A 15,466-nucleotide genomic window follows, 5' to 3' on the forward strand; every position below is an offset into this window, starting at 1 on the left:
CATTAAGCAGTCGTTCTTGCTTTTCATAAATCATTACAACAGTCTACCGATCCATCACTTCATAATATCCCAAGCCGTAACCCCCGTCTTGACCTCCTCACCGCTTTTCCTTCTGACCATACTCTCATCTTCCCCCTCCTTGGCCTTCTCGGTATCAGTCAGCTTCTTCTTCCGCTTCAGCTCAGCCCAAACGGAGACGCCAATCCAGATGGCGCCAATAACACCTGCCACAGCGGCGTACACAGTCTTTTTCTGGTTCGTGGCTTGAGATAGATGCAGACCCAAGCCACCGGTGATGATGCCGATGATGATGCTGCCCCGGCCGTTGGCCAGGTGGAGCTGGGACCAGATCTGGCGCTTTTGCACCTTGCGGAACTTGAGATGGTGCACCACGCCGAGGACGGGCTGGATGAGGAACAGAACGAGGAGGACAAGACCGAGAATAGGGTGGTAGTTTGTTGATGTATTCGACAGCTATCTCTTATTAGCATAGGGTGAAAAGAGGGGAAAAGGGGGGAACATACCAAAGACCCAGAAGGAATCCTGATCATGTTGACGAGGTAAATCCCCAGCGCAGCACCGCTAATGTAAATGATGGTGGCCAACACCTGGAAAATGACATGCACCCAGAACCCCCACTTCCCCGGCAACACCCGGAGAAGGATCGACCCAATGGGGAAAAGAACCACCATCGCCAGCGAGGCGAGGATCCCGTGGATGGTGCGGTAGTTCATCGCTTGTTGCGTGTCGAACGGGGCGCGGGAGTTGTTGTTGCCATTGCGGTAGCGGTAGCGGTAGCCGCCTGCGTTGCCGGTGCCAAAGTAGGCGTTTGTTGATGACGCCGAGTTGGAGTTGAAGTTGGAGTTGGAGTTGGAGTTGGAGTTGGAGTTGGAGTCGGAGTTGTGGCTGCCGGAAGAGGAGGATGTGCCGTCGTTGTCGTTGTTGCTAGGGTAGTACCCACTTCCGAAGCCGGTGCTGCTGCCGCCGCCGCCGAAGGAGGACCCACTTCTACCGCTGCCGGAAGAGGAGGACCCACTTCTACCGCCGCTGCTGCTGCCACGGGCTGCCTCCACGGCGAAAGCTAAGCACGCGACGAGGAGAGCGATTTGGAGCAGGCGGAGGGTGAAGAAGGTGAGGGACTTCATTTTGAGATCAGCACTCACTCTACACCAAAAAGAAAAGTATGTACAACGAAGGTGGTAAAGAGGTGAGGATTATGATAACCATGGGCGTGCCATGGCTTTTTAATTAAATCATATTTTGACAAGCTGCCGCAGGCACCCAACGTGGTACCAAAAAGGTCCATCAGCAGCACTGCCTGACGGGACCTAGACCGCATTGTGGCATGCCGGCCGCGGGGATGGGAACAGGGGTCTCAGGGGCCTCCTGGGTGAGGTGGTGGGTGCGCATTGCGGCGCGGGTTTGGTGGTGCTGTTTAGTTCGGCGGGGTTGGGGTGATAGTTCCGGGCGCTAATTGTTTGTAGGTAGTGGGAAGAGAATAGCCGAGGTGTCACTGGGGATGGCATGTAGAAATTGCAAACTGGAAGCTGGAGATATTTGTTGATCGCAAGCTGGAGTTTTGGAGATTCTGGTCTGGGACTTTTGATGGGATTTTGAACGAGTTTGGTAAGGTAGGCAGCTGGTAATGCGATGTTCAAGATGCGACGGGCGCTAAGACTTGAGTCCGAAAGCTTAACGTCCATTTGCTCTGGTCCCCGGGCGCTCCTGACAGGGGCTTAGTATCACTGGGGGAAAGGGCAAGAGGAGGGTATAAAACAGTCGGTTTATTGTGGCTTCAGATCCTTGTGATGGCACCTGTGAAAATCATCAGTTTGTATTTTGGCTGGTCTCGATATGTAAGGATCTTTTATTCGGCGCTAAGTATTTCAAGGAAAAATGGAAATGAAAGAGGATGTGATGGATGTTGGCTCCCTCCCACTAACAATTCTTTCACCACTGTATCGTGAGAAAAAAAGAGCAAGCTAGTGCTTGACTCTTGGCAGGCGTTTCTTTGGCCTTTGCTGTCCCAGCAGTTTGTATGCCAACATTTCATTGGCTGGATTTACGGGGCAACTGAGCCCTGCATCTCCACGCATAGGGCAGGTGCAATATGTGCTTGCATTGCAGGATGTCGGGTCCGGGTGCACTGTCGACTTGAGTCCGAATCGAAGTCGCTGTCTAATCTATTCGAGGCATCAACTGTCGTCACAGTCTGACAAAGGATTCGGGGGCCAGGGACAAAGAACCCTAACCTTCAACACAAGCGTAGTGTTCATAATGCAATTGTTAATGAACAATTGGCTGTATTTGAAACGAGCCACGAAGACGCCATGATAAATCAGCAGTATTATTTAAGCCCACCTCCCCTTCCCAGTTTCGACTCAGAAACCACATCCATCTCGACAGTAATCTACCCCCACAACAAGCTGACGTCTCATACACCTGGAGTGCAGTGAGACGATAACAAAGCCAAGTGGCACGAAACCTTTGTCGAGATCTGCTAACCCCCCACACAGCTATCCCCCTCCCCAAACCACAGGTAAGTTCAAACTGAGAAACCACAGCAAAAATGTGCAAATACTTCGACCTCTACCTCCAATGCCCCCGCTGCCGCGAAAACTCCCCCGAACAAAAGGTCGAAATCGCCCTCTGCCAGCTCGCCAAATACCTCCCTGCTAGCGTGAAGAAGAACGGGGGCATCTGTGACGATCTCAAAACCCGCGAACTCACAGGAGTCTACGTCGAGGAGGAGCTCTGCGAACAGTGCAAGAACTCACCAAAAAGCAAGCCCAAGTTTCAGGCTTCGGGCGCTGAGTTAAGACTCTTCTTTGCGCAACTTTGGCGTCAGCACCGCGAGACTGAGATACAGCTTGGACCGAGGAAGCAGGAGAGGCAGAAGTTGGAGATCTCGAAGGATGGGAAGAGTATGATGTTTTAGGAGGTAGGTAAGTATAGATAACATAGTAAGTGAACCGCTGAGTGTGGTTTACGCGTAATATTATCTTGATTAAATACCAAACTATTCTGAACATACCGTAGACTGATACTGTTTGTGCCAAGTATAACCTGGAAATTGTTTGTTCAAGTAGCTTCTTACCTACAGGGAAACGGTTGGGAGCTTTCATGTGCTTGACGTGTAAATTTGCAACTTCTTCAAAGAAAAATTGCTTCCATTACCTTCAGACGTCAGTTGGCGTGATTTGTCAGTCTGCGGTGTGATGACTGAGCCAAGTGCGTGCGTGCATACTATTTGGTGATATCGTATGATGTGGCTATTCGCCAAGAGCTTAAGCCTAACGGATGCCCTCTTTACCTCAAGTACTCAGGATACCTACCTTCTCAAGGCAGTCGCCCATACTCATCAACAACTTGAAGCAGTCGAGCTCCCTAGCTCTATTCATCAAATCTTCATCGATCTAGTTATCTACCTACCTTGTTCGGTATACCCCGCCCACCTGCTATACACAAGGTTTCAAGCCCAACATGAACCCGAGCGATGACAACTCGGATCCGTTGAGACTCATCGATGAGGCTCGAAAGAACAAAAAGTTTTGGTATGCCTGCCGCAATGGTAAACTCAAGAAGGCTAGAAGGCTTTTGAGGCAGGGGGCCGACGTGAATGTGGAGAGACGTTGCTTCATACTAAAACCTGGTCGTCGAGATGAGGGGTCAGACTCAGAAATGATCAGTGATGATAGCGGCGTTGACTCGGATGCTGAAACTTTGAGAAGGAACCCCAAAGGCTTTTGGAAAGCATGCCGTGGTGGAAACATGGAGGAAGTACAACGACAGATGTGGTACTACAAAATGAAACGCAAGCATCCTGAACTTTGGCAAAACCACATGCCAGAAGATAGCGACTGGGACAGCGACGACGAGCAAGAGAACAGAGACAATCAGAGGGCAAATGACGACCGATATAAAGACTTGGGAAAGGTCTCAGCGCTTTATGTTGCCATTATGCGAGATCATTTCGACATCGCTCTTCATCTCCTCGATCAACCTGGCATTGATAATCTTGCCAAAAAATACACCGAAGAGAAGGAGACTGTGTTGCACAGAGCTGTAGCGAAGGAAGCAGAAGACGTTTATCAGAAACTTATCAAGCACCCAGACGCCCGCGAACTTGGCGAAAGTAAGGACAATAACGGAGATTCGGCAATCCAAATGGCAGTAATATTCGGCGATGTCGTTGCTACCCGTGTATTGCTAGCTTCCAGATTTGGCAATCCACACTCTCTAGAGAGCCTTCTATTGCTGGTGACCTCCCACCGCCGGTCTAGACCGCCGAAGAATGTTGACGTCGCTCGGCTATTACTCATGAACGGGGCGAGGCTTGGTTTAGAGGACGGAGACGGTAGGTACCTTACCTAAATACCTCTGTTCTGGAGTTTGTAACACGACCAGATTTGCTGACCTCTGAATAGGAAAAACTACAGCGCTGCAAGCTGCGTGCGAAAATGAAGATGTAGGTATGGTGAAACTGCTCCTAGCCTGGAAGGCTCCACGTATACCAATTGGGCGTGATGATGCATTGAGACTGGCAGGAGATGAATTGTGGCAGAATAAGGACGAGACCAAGCCAGCGTGGAGCAACTCAATTTCGAGGCAACACGAAATTTCAACCCACTTCAACATCGAAATAACATTTTCATGTGCCTTGGATCTCAACGAGGGTGGCTCATATACCCGTAACTGGACTCGATCCATGCCAATTAATGACTTTATGGGGTAAGCTCAGAACCTAGGTACTCGAAGGTTTGTGGAACGGCACCGTTTATTAATTCACGAGTGCAGCACACGACTTACAGAAGAAAACTTGCTCACCCAACTCGAAAAAAAATTTGTCAGAGACACGAAGGATGATATAAACACCATAGAGCCCGAAGATATCGTGCGATGGATTCATATCCCACACACCAATGTGAGTAAGAACCAGTACCTTTTTCTTGACCTTCAAAAGCGTAAGAAATACGGAGCATTTGTGACAGAGACAATTCTACCCCCCCAAGACTGATGCTAACTGCTACATCAACACAGATGACATGGGTCAAGGTAGGTAGATACCTGGTATTTACCGACGATCTACTCTTACGGAGTTGGCGTAGCATCCTTGAGTTCGTGGCTCACAAAAAGGTCAACAGGATGTCGTTGCCAAATTATGCGAGTCTTACGGGAGGACCGAAAACGAGAAGCAGTACTACATGTCCCGCTTTGTCGATGCCACGGCGTGTGCCCGGAACACCGCAGGTAACAGCTACTGTCGTTTCCCTCACGTATGTCTTCTTTTTTTTCACAATGCCCGGGATGGTAATGACGAAGAGGCTGACCCAACTTGATTCCAACCTCAGGTACAATGCCAACATAAAATTGATGGAACCATAACCTCATCAAAGATTTCCCTTGTCGTAAGTCATCATGATGGTCTGCTTCAGGAAATATCTAAGCACCCACCTAGTAGTTAATTACTGTCATTTCGATATCACTAATATGACGGTTCACTAGGTTCCATTTATTGACTTCGAGTCTGAACGGTATCTAAGCCCACATGAAAATCGCCCTTCTCCCGTTCTCCAGAAACAAAGAGACCTCTGGGATTTGGAGAGTCAATTCGGTCCATACGACGGATCTGTTGGTCTACAGCGCCCAGAAACCTTAGACCAGGCATACCATGATGGATATACGGCTCTCAATCAAACAGACAAAGATCAGGTAGTGTACAAGTGGTTGAAAGAACGGAATTGCGCACCAGAGACGCCTGAAACAAATAACACACCACTGAAGCTTCTCATGGTTCGTCAGTTGTGGATGTGGAAACTGGACGAAAGTGGGACTTATTACTACTGCTGTGCTCTTGCGAATAACCTGTTGGCTAACACGTAACTAGGAACGATTCTTACAGCAATGCCCCCGAGGTGGGATGGTGAATCCAAAGAGACCCTGTTTGAGATAGTATCACGGTGTTTGCCATTACACGCTTGGAGCACCCCTCACGCACTGGTTCAACAGATCCTCCTTCAATGTCTCAGGTTACCTGATGAGTTTGAACAGTCAGGTCTTGGATATCACATCTTGGATATCTTTGAGAACTGGATAGCGAAACAGGAGAATAAAGAAGTGGGGCTTTTTAAAGATTTTCGCCAATTCGTCGAAGACCATGACACCGACAGAGAGAACCACGGATTGGATCATGAGTCTCTCAAAATCAGAGGAGAGGTTCAGATCATTTACGAGCTTAAAGACGTTCTGGGAGAGCTTGCCATCCTAAAGCAACTATTTACGAATCAGGAGGAGATTGCCGAAAGGTACCACAGCACATGTCCGCAGGGCGACGGGAGCATATCTCACGAGACTTTTATCCAGCAGTCCCGGATTCGAGCCTTTATTGACCGGGTCGATAGACTGGAAGCCAACGCCACCAGAGTTCTCGCAGCGGTGGGTCACATTTGCTTTGGGGAGTTAAGGACTAATGGCTGACATTTTAACCGTATAACTCTACTTAGGTGGATCATCTCGTCAGTGTCAAACAAGCTCAGGGCTCTTTTATTGTGTCGAAACTCGCCAACATCGAAGCCGTGAAGTCCCGCCAACTGAACAACTACGTGTTGCTTCTTACCGCCGTCACTATCGTTTTTGTAAGTTTCTTTCAACTGACGTTGGTCCAGCGACTATAATCTCTGCACGGTGCTTACTTCGGTGGTGATTATCGGCAAAACTGGACTTGAAATGCGTCTACCCTACGATACTAAGAACACCATACCTAGACACCTTTGGCGTTTATGCTCGCCCTCTTCGCAATATCGATTGAAGGTTTCCCGCATGACGATACCGGAGAGCCTTTTTATAGGTCTTCCTGGATCACAGGTCGATTATGTGAGTACATACATGTACCCGAGACTTGTGTTTGACGTCCTCTATAGTTTGATTCTGATATCTGTGTCTATTGGGCAGTTGCTGGGGAGTTGGTCAGTCTTTTTGCGATATCTTTAGGCTTTTTGGCGATAAAGAATGCAAACAAAAGAGATGAGGAAAGTCTCAAGCAGCGGCTGAGCAGGGAAAACTCCAGTGTGCCCGCAGTTCGAGGCATACTAGAAGGTCTCCGTCAAATGGTTCATCCCTCGACTGCACGCGTTGCACAAGATGCCCAAGGCGACCAAAACATCAACAATGGAGTAGCTCAAACCGATGAGGTCCCTTTGGCCGACAACAACGGTGGAGGAACTGAAGCTACCGGGGAGGTCCCTCCTGCTCGGGAAAGTCCTCCACAGCTTAGGCAACGCGGAGCAGGGAGACCGCTGCGTGGTAGACAGCAGGGTGAACCAGACTTGGAACAACAGGAGGTACCTAGGTAGTTTTTCAGGACAGCGACAACTTACCTGAACCACAGTGGGAGCCTCGAGTGATTAGTCTGAGTGAAACCTAAAGATCACAGCCTTGGAGGTAACGCGGTGAAAAGAACAGAGAGGGACAGCAAATTGAGTTGAGTGTTTCGGGTTTCTAGGCACCTTCACCACGATAATAATTGAGACACCAAACCTCAAAGGTACATTAATAGGCCTTTTAGCTATCTTTTAAGGCCTTTTAGCTATCTTTAAAGGCCTCTTGACTATCTTTAAAGGCCCTTTAATTGGCCTTTCAGGTATGTATTATGGGGTTACTTGCTGTTGCTGTCTTAATTACTTTGTGGTGAGGGTGCTAGGATGTCATTTGGACTTTGAGGATTTCAACATCTCTTTCAGAGTCACACAAGATACCTCTGGTATCCAATTCCATTGAAGAGTTGGCAAAATAGACGAAAAGGGTTTGAGGCATATTTCAACAGCTACCCGACGTGTTACTCGTTAAGGCCTGTCAGCAGTTTTTGAAAGACTTTTAATTACCTCTCAAGGTGTTGTTGGGAATAACATCCTGTCTTAACCTATGTTACAGTGTCAATCATGTTGTCTACAACTCAACGGTATTGTAGCCTTTTATCACCACAGTAGCCCCAAACAAGAGATCAACTTCTTTAATGCAATTTTTTGCTGGTCGTTCTCAATGGATGCGCGTAGATTCTATTCTACCTTACAAACATGTCTCCTTCGTGTCATACACCCTCCATAAATCCAACATCAACCAAATGCAATCTAAACCCTACCCCTGAGTCTAACCTCCACCCCCTTCTGCCTCCAAAACCAACTATTCACCGTCTCCCACTCCCTCTCCCGATCCGCCAGCGTAACCTCATACCTATTCAAAACCGTGGCCACAAGCTTATACGTTTCCACCAACGCCAAGTTCCTCCCCAAACAAATCCTCGACCCAGCCCCAAAGCTCAAGTCACAGGCATTCCACTTTTGCATTCTCTTTTTATACTCCTCATCGGTCTCCCCACCTTTGACATCCCGCAACCACCTCTCAGGCCTAAACTCGTCCGCATCAGAACCCCAAACAGTCTTGTTCCTGTTGCCAATATAAGGATTGATACCAACGGCCACCCCGCCAGGAACAAAGTCGCCGTTGGGAAGGGTGAACCCCTCAGCAGGGACATAACGCTCAAGCGGCATAGCTACAGCAGGATGAACACGGAGCGCCTCCCTGACCACAGCCTCGAGGTAGGGCAGCTGGCGAGCTTGAAAGTAAGGAAAGGCGTTGGAGTTTTCAATCCCCGCTGAACGAATCTCCCCTACCAGACGGGCATAGACGGCTGGGTTCTTCAAGACGTAATAAAAGATGGCTCGGATAGTGATGGCTGTCGTGTCTGCTCCCGCGATGAGGTTGACGAGCAAATACCCAAACACCATGCCGGCGTGGACGGTGTCGGGATGGGTATTCTTGGAATCGATAAAGTGTTGGAGGTAGTCGGGGACCTTAGGGTTGAAGTTCTTGTCTTGACCTTGCATGCGGGCGATGAGAGAGGTCATGGCGATGTTGGTGACGTTGCTGAGGTTGGGGGGACCGATGCGGAGGATGGGGTTCTTGTCGAGGAGGAAGTCCAGCCAAGGGATCTGGCCGACGGAGGCGAAGTAGGCGAGGGATTTGTCGGCTGTGGCGATGGAGCTGTCAAAGTCGTGACCTTGGGTCATGTAGCCGAAGGGTTTGGAGAAGGTGACCGAGGTGATGAGGTCCCAGGCATCTGGAGAGGAAAGACGAGTTAGCTGCCTGTGTGCGATTGAAGGGAGATGAGAATGCAAAGATAGGTAGGCAGGGGAACTGACAGAATGCAACCCATTCTCCCAAATCACAGGTCCCCTGACCGCCTTGGGCAAAACGATTGTCGAGCTGTTGCATGAGCTCTCCGAGAACGTTGTCCATGTGTGACTCGAGGGCCAGTACACTGCCGAGAGAGTAATGCTTGACAATCGGACGCTTCATTTGAGCGTGCTCAGTCTGATCGGTGGTGCTGAAAATATCTATTGTGTTGTCAGCCACAACACCCAGGACGTCTAGGCATTGAAGGCAACAAACGGTAGGTAATTTTCCCATTGACGAGGGCACTGTTGTTGTGGTAGAACTCGGTCTGAGAAGTTTCGGTGTTAGTAAAGTTGACGGCATGACCTCGTTGTAGGTAGGAACACAAACCTTGCGCCATTTTCCATCAGTGCCATACAACACTTTGGATAACTCAGGGTAATCGAGATCCAGTAAGTTGGGACCAATGCGCACCACTGGTCCATACCTGTCGTGAAGCCTCTTCATGGTCAACTCATACTTGCCGGTTCTCACATGGTAAAGACGCCAGAGGTTTGTGTATCCTGATAGTGACAGTATGATCAGCACATGCCGAGCATAGGGTGGCTGACTGAGAATGGGCAAACATACCGGAGAGGAAGGGGCCTGGATACCCACGCAATGGAGATGTAGCCCATGAAAATGTGAACCAAAGAAGCAAAGTGACAATGGGAGCAACAAGCACAGTCACAGCCAGTCTGGCCAGAACACGACTGTCTAAAGTGGGCAGACTCCCGTAGCGGAAAGCAACGAGTGAATCGAGGATTCCGTTTGATGTGGACATCCTGATGTTGCTGCGTGTGTGAGAAAAAGATACAACAGGCAGCCCAGCTTCGGAAAGAATATCCAAGGACAAAAGTTGCTTTTCGCGAGGCAGTTCCGGTGTATAAAGCCCTACGAGCATGCTTTCTGCCCCGCCCCCCTGATATTTCCCCTGATTGGTTTACCCCGAACATCCCGATATCATTCCTGCCCCCTCGCTCACTTAGGTTCAGTCTTTCTGCTCGCAGCGAGAAGCCCACACAGTGCCGAGAGGCTGACTGTAGTACCGGGAGAGGGGGCCAGATGTGGTGACGGGGCCCAGGTCTAGCGGCACTGTAAAGACTGGGCACAAATGTTGATCTCAAACCAGCTATCTCGTACGCCTCAACGCCGCTTCATTTAGAAGCAAGGCTATGTTGGATGCCTTATGCGTGTGGTAGCCAGACAAATTGCACATTTGGGAATTCAAACGCGTAACATCAAACTAATATTGTCTGACTGCTCATCAAGCTGTGGCCAGGAGGGCGTCAACCCCTGAGGCGGAAAGTCAACAAATTTTGGAACATGTCATCTCACACTGAAAAGAAGGAAGAAGGGTGAGAGTGGGGACAAACCTCGGATATACCTCCGTGATCAACCACGGCTTGCCTGATTTGGCAGGGGAACACGAGCCTCGGGTTCATGTTGCCTGGGACAGAGAACACTACCTGTAGATACAACAGTGACAATGTAGCTGCCGGCAGTTTGATCAGGCAATAGTTGGACAGTGCCAGACTTTCTTCGTCCAAAAACTGTGTAGATCTTGCAATGAGACGGTGGGGCAGTGCGTCTATCCATGAGGCCTCTGTGTTACATTGCGTTCTTCAAGGCCTCGGCATCACTAGCGTGGGTGGCCTTCCAGGAAATGGAACTCCGCTTCTGACAGCGGGTGCGGCCCTTTCCCGTTTCTGGTCTGTGTCACTCTGGGGTTGGATCCTTCGCCTTATCCTCCCGTCCTTGGCAACGGGGAATCTTGTCCAGACACGCAGGTTGAACTCAATAGCAAGTCCTGGTCAATGACTGTCAACTCTCTGGGAATGAGGAGGTAGACACACTACTTCCATTGAACTTCCCTTCTGTCATATCTAACGCCACTCTGGCACCACTTCGAAATTCCAAATGCACAAAAGAGGAGATACTTAGACGCCACAATCCATTGCAGTCCCTGGCAAGGAGAATCTGGCAACCCGTTATTGGGTGACCCGAAATGCTGGGTCTGAATATTGTTTGAGGTTCCGTTCCTGGCCCGGGAAACTTCCCCGACAGCCCCTGCCATGCCTGATCAATCTTATACATCATATCATGGCAGCAGATCATCCAGTTATCCTGGCACACACACTGTGCTTTCTTCAGTTTCCCAAATCTTCACCGGCTTCTTGCATTTTCCCCGCTTTGGAAGTCAGAAATTCCAGCAACTCCAGCGAATCGTCCTCCTCCTCGCCCAACGCAATCGATGGTCCCTTGCGCATGTAAAATGGAAACTCAAACGCCGCGCCTGGAAGAAACTGGCATACTCCCAGTCGACTATTGCTTTTATACGCAACGTCTCAGGGTCAACGATTACATTGTGCTGTGAGCAGTCACCATGACAAAAGACGTAATCTTCACCGTCTTTTGCCTCCGACTCCTTGCAGGACGACCAGTTGTCTTCACTGGGTGATCCCCAAGACACGATACGGAGGGATCACAATCCCGGATGGCCCACCGAGGCGCTTGGATTTGATTCCTTTCAACTTAGCCAGGTGTTTCTCCAGCTCCACACGAGCGGCGGCCTTCTGCGGTCTCGTCTTTCAAGTATGACATGTTGACCCCGTCAATGTTTTGAGATATCAGGTAGTAGGCGTCGTCGTCTTCAAAGCCGCAGTATATGTCGGGGACAGGGATGTCGGTGTGCTGCCGGATGAAGCGGAACGCGGCAGCTTCGTTCATGAGGAGCTCTTTTCGCAGTCGAGGAACGTAGGTTTTGCCTTTCCAGTTGGTGATGAATTCTTTTGGTCGGAGGGACCTCTTGATGAAGGTGTTGCCGCGAATGTAGTACTTTCTTTCGGGTGTCACAGCGAAGCAGCCATCTTCTCTGGCTGGGTGCGGTTCTCGTAGCTTCGGGTTAGACATTGAGCTTCGGAAATGACAAAGAATTGTTATTGCTTTTTTTTTGGTGCCCGGTAAGTTTCACTGAGTTTTCGGTTTACAAGTTGCGAAGCAGCGAGGTGGAAACTGAAGGATGGGCAAAAAAAGAGCGCCATTACAAAGACGGGGAAGCAGGCGGATAGCGAAGGCACAACACTTGGAACCCAAACGCACGTTGGCAGTTTCAAGAATGCTCCATTGGGTAATACAACCTACACCAGACGATTCCAGTGATCCCATATCTCGGTATCACAAAGATCTGTCCAGGTTTCTGGGTCGTACAACAGGCAAAAGTATCTCTTGGATATAAGATGTCCAAGAGCCTGCTTGTGAAGCAAACTTCTGTCATTTCAGCACCTACTTACCTATTCAGCATTGCATCAGAGGCCAACTTGTCAAAATCATCTAGAACATATACGGATCACGAACGCCCACCAGCCTCTCAAATCGAAGCAAGAAACGTTCAGCATGCCCTCAGAGGTCTATTCTTGCAAAAATTGCGGGACCGAAGTCTCAAGCACCCAACCAAAGTGTCCATCTTGTGATAAGGCCCCTGCTTAGATCAAGGGGGGGATGCCGGCAGTCAGGACTGTTTTCAACAACTCGCATAATCCTTCTGTGCATCTCTCATAAAATGAACACGCTTTAGATGCTGCAGATTATGCTATGCACTCATGTACTAGGGTAGCACAATATAACTCTGCCTTACCTTACCATACCTTGCCTGTGCACGGTGCGGAAGATCCCCCCACAGTCCCGACGGCAGGCAAGTCCAAGAACAGAAAGTGTCAGCGAGAGACGTTGCTAAGTGGTTGCCGGTTTCTTCAATACTTACCTGTCACATTCTAGAACCTTGCCGTTGCACTTTTCATTGCATACCTGTCAGCTCACGTAGGTAGGTACCTTGCTTTGCTTTTTCTCCTGCATTCTAGATACCCTGCTGAAGAACATCCAACTTGATGATGAACAGTCCCTTCCACGGAGCGGCCGTCACTCAACTCGCTTCACCCCCATGCCACCCAACCCCTGACGCCGCCAATACCCGTTTGATTCATTCAAAGAGCGAGACGACATCGAGGACACCGAGAACCCGGTAACCCGGTCGAAATTTGCGCGCCACAGTCTTGTCTGCTTATCTGACTCTTTGGTGGATTCGTTGATCATGTCAACGGGCGAGACCCTGCGGCCTTCCATGAACATGGATAGAAACCGGTATTGAGATTTTTCCTTCAGATTTCTTCTTCTGGTGATCTCTTGCTGAATCCTGGCATGAGATATCTCCGAGAGTGGCATCAGGGGCAGCTGCGAGTCTTCGGGCACAGTCCGTTATGTGACGACAACCACAACAAAAAGGTAGATGTCTACACTGTCGTCTCCCGAAGATTTAAACTTAGACAACCTCAGTAGGTAAGAACAGAACAACTCACACCTATGATATATATCCACTTGTTGACTTCAATCCGAGAACGAGTCAGAGCTAGAAACCAAATTGAGACCGACATCAACTTGCCTTCATCATGACGCTCGGAGGCGATGGCCCATGGGCTGTCTCCGTCATGTGGATAGTTACAGCCCTTACCTCTGTCTTTGTTCTCCTCCGTATCTACACCAGGTTCCACGTGGTGGAAAGCTATGGGCTGGATGACCACGTCTACAACTTCGCGTTTGTGAGTTTGCCTTTACCCAAAGCTCCATCGAACTAATTCTGACGTTCAACACAGGTTCTCCTGCTGTGCTACACAATCATGACAACCATCGCAGCCCAATATGGCTTCGGCCAAAACATGTTCGATATACAGGAAGTTGAAGACCTTGTCAAAGCTATTTTGTTCGAGGCAATCGGCCAAACATTTGCGGTGGTTGGCATGGCGGTGGCAAAGTGGTCGCTGGGTCTCTTCTTGTTGCGCCTTGTCACGCAAACATGGCACAAGATCGTCATATGGATTACGATGGGAAGCTTGCTGGCAGCGTCTATATCTGTCTGCTTTGTGTTCTGGCTGCAATGCTCGCCACCGGCTTACCTCTACGACAGGAGAATTCCTGGGGGTTACTGCTACATCAACACCACGCCAGTGTCGTTTACCTTGTGCAGTACGTCTTCTCTCCGACTGAAAAAATATTCCTTTCTGACAGATTGAACAGTCCTCTGCGTCATTGCAGACTTCTTCTTCGCCATCTTCCCATGGGTCTTCCTCTGGAAGCTCCAGATGAACCAGCGGGAGAAGATTATCATTGCCGCAAGTATGAGTCTTGGGTTGATCGCCGGTGCATGCGGTATTAAAAGGACCATTGAAGTCCCCAATCTGTCAAGTACAAACTACACCAGTAAGCCGCCCCTAGTCGCCTCTTCCCCTTCATATTTCGCTGACAATGGTCGACATAGAGGACACAGTTGGTCTCATTGTCTGGTCCGCTGCCGAAATCGCCATCACCATGATCTGCATCGGCGTCCCTGTCGTCCGACCCCTCTACAAAGGCTTCATCGACAAGCTCACGTCCCGCGCCACCCGCTCAACATCCGGTTACAAGAAACAAAGTGGTCCACGATACGGGCTCAAGACATTTGGGGGGAGCACCATGCCTGGAGCGAGTCGATGGCAGGCTGAGACAACTGATGGGGAGGAGAGTGATGACAAAGCAAAGAAAGCCGAGGAACGGACAAGGCAGCTGAAGATGGGCGTGAACGGCCCCTTCACTCATACCAAGGCTGTTGGTGGGAGGACCATGCCGGCTAATAGGAGTGATGAGGAGATTTTGGGGCAGGAGTATCGAGAGAACATGGCGGATGATGTGGAGGATGGAAGTGGGAGGGGTAGTAACATTCAGGTTGTCGAGACTTGGACTGTTGATCGGTCGTCACCGGTTGGGTCGCGGGGGAGGTATTGAGTTGTCGGTCTGCCGCGGAGGTGACCATCAGCAGAGCCGTGCCCGGTGTTGAGATGTCACAGTATTGTAGCTTGATGGATTTGTTCAAGCTTTGTAATTCCGAGATCCTGTCTGCCTACCTAATCACAGTTCTCGGAGCTTTTTTGATGCTTAATGCTGTTGGTTGGACTTGGCTACTGATGACATAATTCATGACAACCAACAAACTCCGCGGCGCCGGAGGATCGATCCCACCATCATTCCCGAAATGGTGACACTGGGCTCAGAGTCCTTGAGCTCGGCGGAGCTATGACATTGTTAGACTTGGAGGTGAGCAAACACTCTCTCTTCACGATTACGTACCTCATGAATATATTAGGGGAATTATATCGAATCAAGCCTGCACTTTGCATGTGGTGGATGAACTGTACTGTCATGATGACTGCTGATTCGGCTGGTGGAA

General features: G+C 49.7%; 5 protein-coding genes across 5 annotated transcripts; 2 read left to right on the plus strand and 3 right to left on the minus strand.

Annotated features, from left to right (window-relative positions):
- Positions 1-54: 54 nt before the first annotated feature.
- QC764_609540 (uncharacterized protein) lies at positions 55-1,145 on the minus strand (the record flags this gene model as incomplete). Its single annotated transcript, XM_062949431.1, has 3 exons — positions 55-474; positions 525-870; positions 901-1,145. 3 exons carry the CDS (start codon positions 1,143-1,145, stop codon positions 55-57), a joined length of 1,011 nt encoding a protein of 336 aa, XP_062798174.1.
- A 2,338-nt stretch (positions 1,146-3,483) lies between these two features.
- QC764_609550 (uncharacterized protein) lies at positions 3,484-4,283 on the plus strand (the record flags this gene model as incomplete). Its single annotated transcript, XM_062949432.1, is given in 2 exon segments — positions 3,484-4,203; positions 4,221-4,283. The coding sequence occupies 2 exon segments, from the start codon at positions 3,484-3,486 to the stop codon at positions 4,281-4,283; spliced, it is 783 nt and encodes a 260-aa protein (XP_062798175.1).
- A 3,740-nt stretch (positions 4,284-8,023) lies between these two features.
- QC764_609560 (uncharacterized protein) lies at positions 8,024-10,122 on the minus strand. Its single transcript, XM_062949433.1, has 5 exons — positions 9,802-10,122; positions 9,562-9,734; positions 9,448-9,499; positions 9,198-9,392; positions 8,024-9,115 (listed from the first exon to the last, which is right to left on the minus strand). The coding sequence occupies exons 1-5, from the start codon at positions 10,112-10,114 to the stop codon at positions 8,127-8,129; spliced, it is 1,722 nt and encodes a 573-aa protein (XP_062798176.1). The 5' UTR covers positions 10,115-10,122; the 3' UTR covers positions 8,024-8,126.
- Positions 10,123-11,745: 1,623 nt separating this feature from the next.
- QC764_609570 (uncharacterized protein) lies at positions 11,746-12,123 on the minus strand (the record flags this gene model as incomplete). Its single annotated transcript, XM_062949434.1, has 1 exon — positions 11,746-12,123. The coding sequence occupies one exon, from the start codon at positions 12,121-12,123 to the stop codon at positions 11,746-11,748; it is 378 nt and encodes a 125-aa protein (XP_062798177.1).
- An 839-nt stretch (positions 12,124-12,962) lies between these two features.
- On the plus strand, positions 12,963-15,024 carry QC764_609580 (uncharacterized protein; the record flags this gene model as incomplete). The annotated part of the gene is made up of 7 exons (XM_062949435.1): positions 12,963-13,033; positions 13,109-13,350; positions 13,413-13,545; positions 13,604-13,805; positions 13,860-14,229; positions 14,281-14,463; positions 14,522-15,024. The coding sequence occupies exons 4-7, from the start codon at positions 13,656-13,658 to the stop codon at positions 15,022-15,024; spliced, it is 1,206 nt and encodes a 401-aa protein (XP_062798178.1). The 5' UTR covers positions 12,963-13,033; positions 13,109-13,350; positions 13,413-13,545; positions 13,604-13,655.
- Positions 15,025-15,466: the final 442 nt, after the last annotated feature.

The sequence above is a fragment of the Podospora pseudoanserina genome, chromosome 6, assembly GCF_035222485.1.
Source record: "Podospora pseudoanserina strain CBS 124.78 chromosome 6, whole genome shotgun sequence".
In the NCBI taxonomy this organism is placed as follows: domain Eukaryota; kingdom Fungi; phylum Ascomycota; class Sordariomycetes; order Sordariales; family Podosporaceae; genus Podospora; species Podospora pseudoanserina.

Coding starts and splice junctions, on each gene's coding strand:
- QC764_609560 (XM_062949433.1), bottom strand. CDS start 10,114: ATGCTCGTAGGGCTTTATACACCGGAACTGCCTCGCGAAAAGCAACTT. Junction 9,500..9,561: donor CTGATGGAAAATGGCGCAAG/GTTTGTGTTCCT, acceptor GAAACTTCTCAG/ACCGAGTTCTACCACAACAA. Junction 9,116..9,197: donor GGGAGAATGGGTTGCATTCT/GTCAGTTCCCCT, acceptor TTTCCTCTCCAG/ATGCCTGGGACCTCATCACC.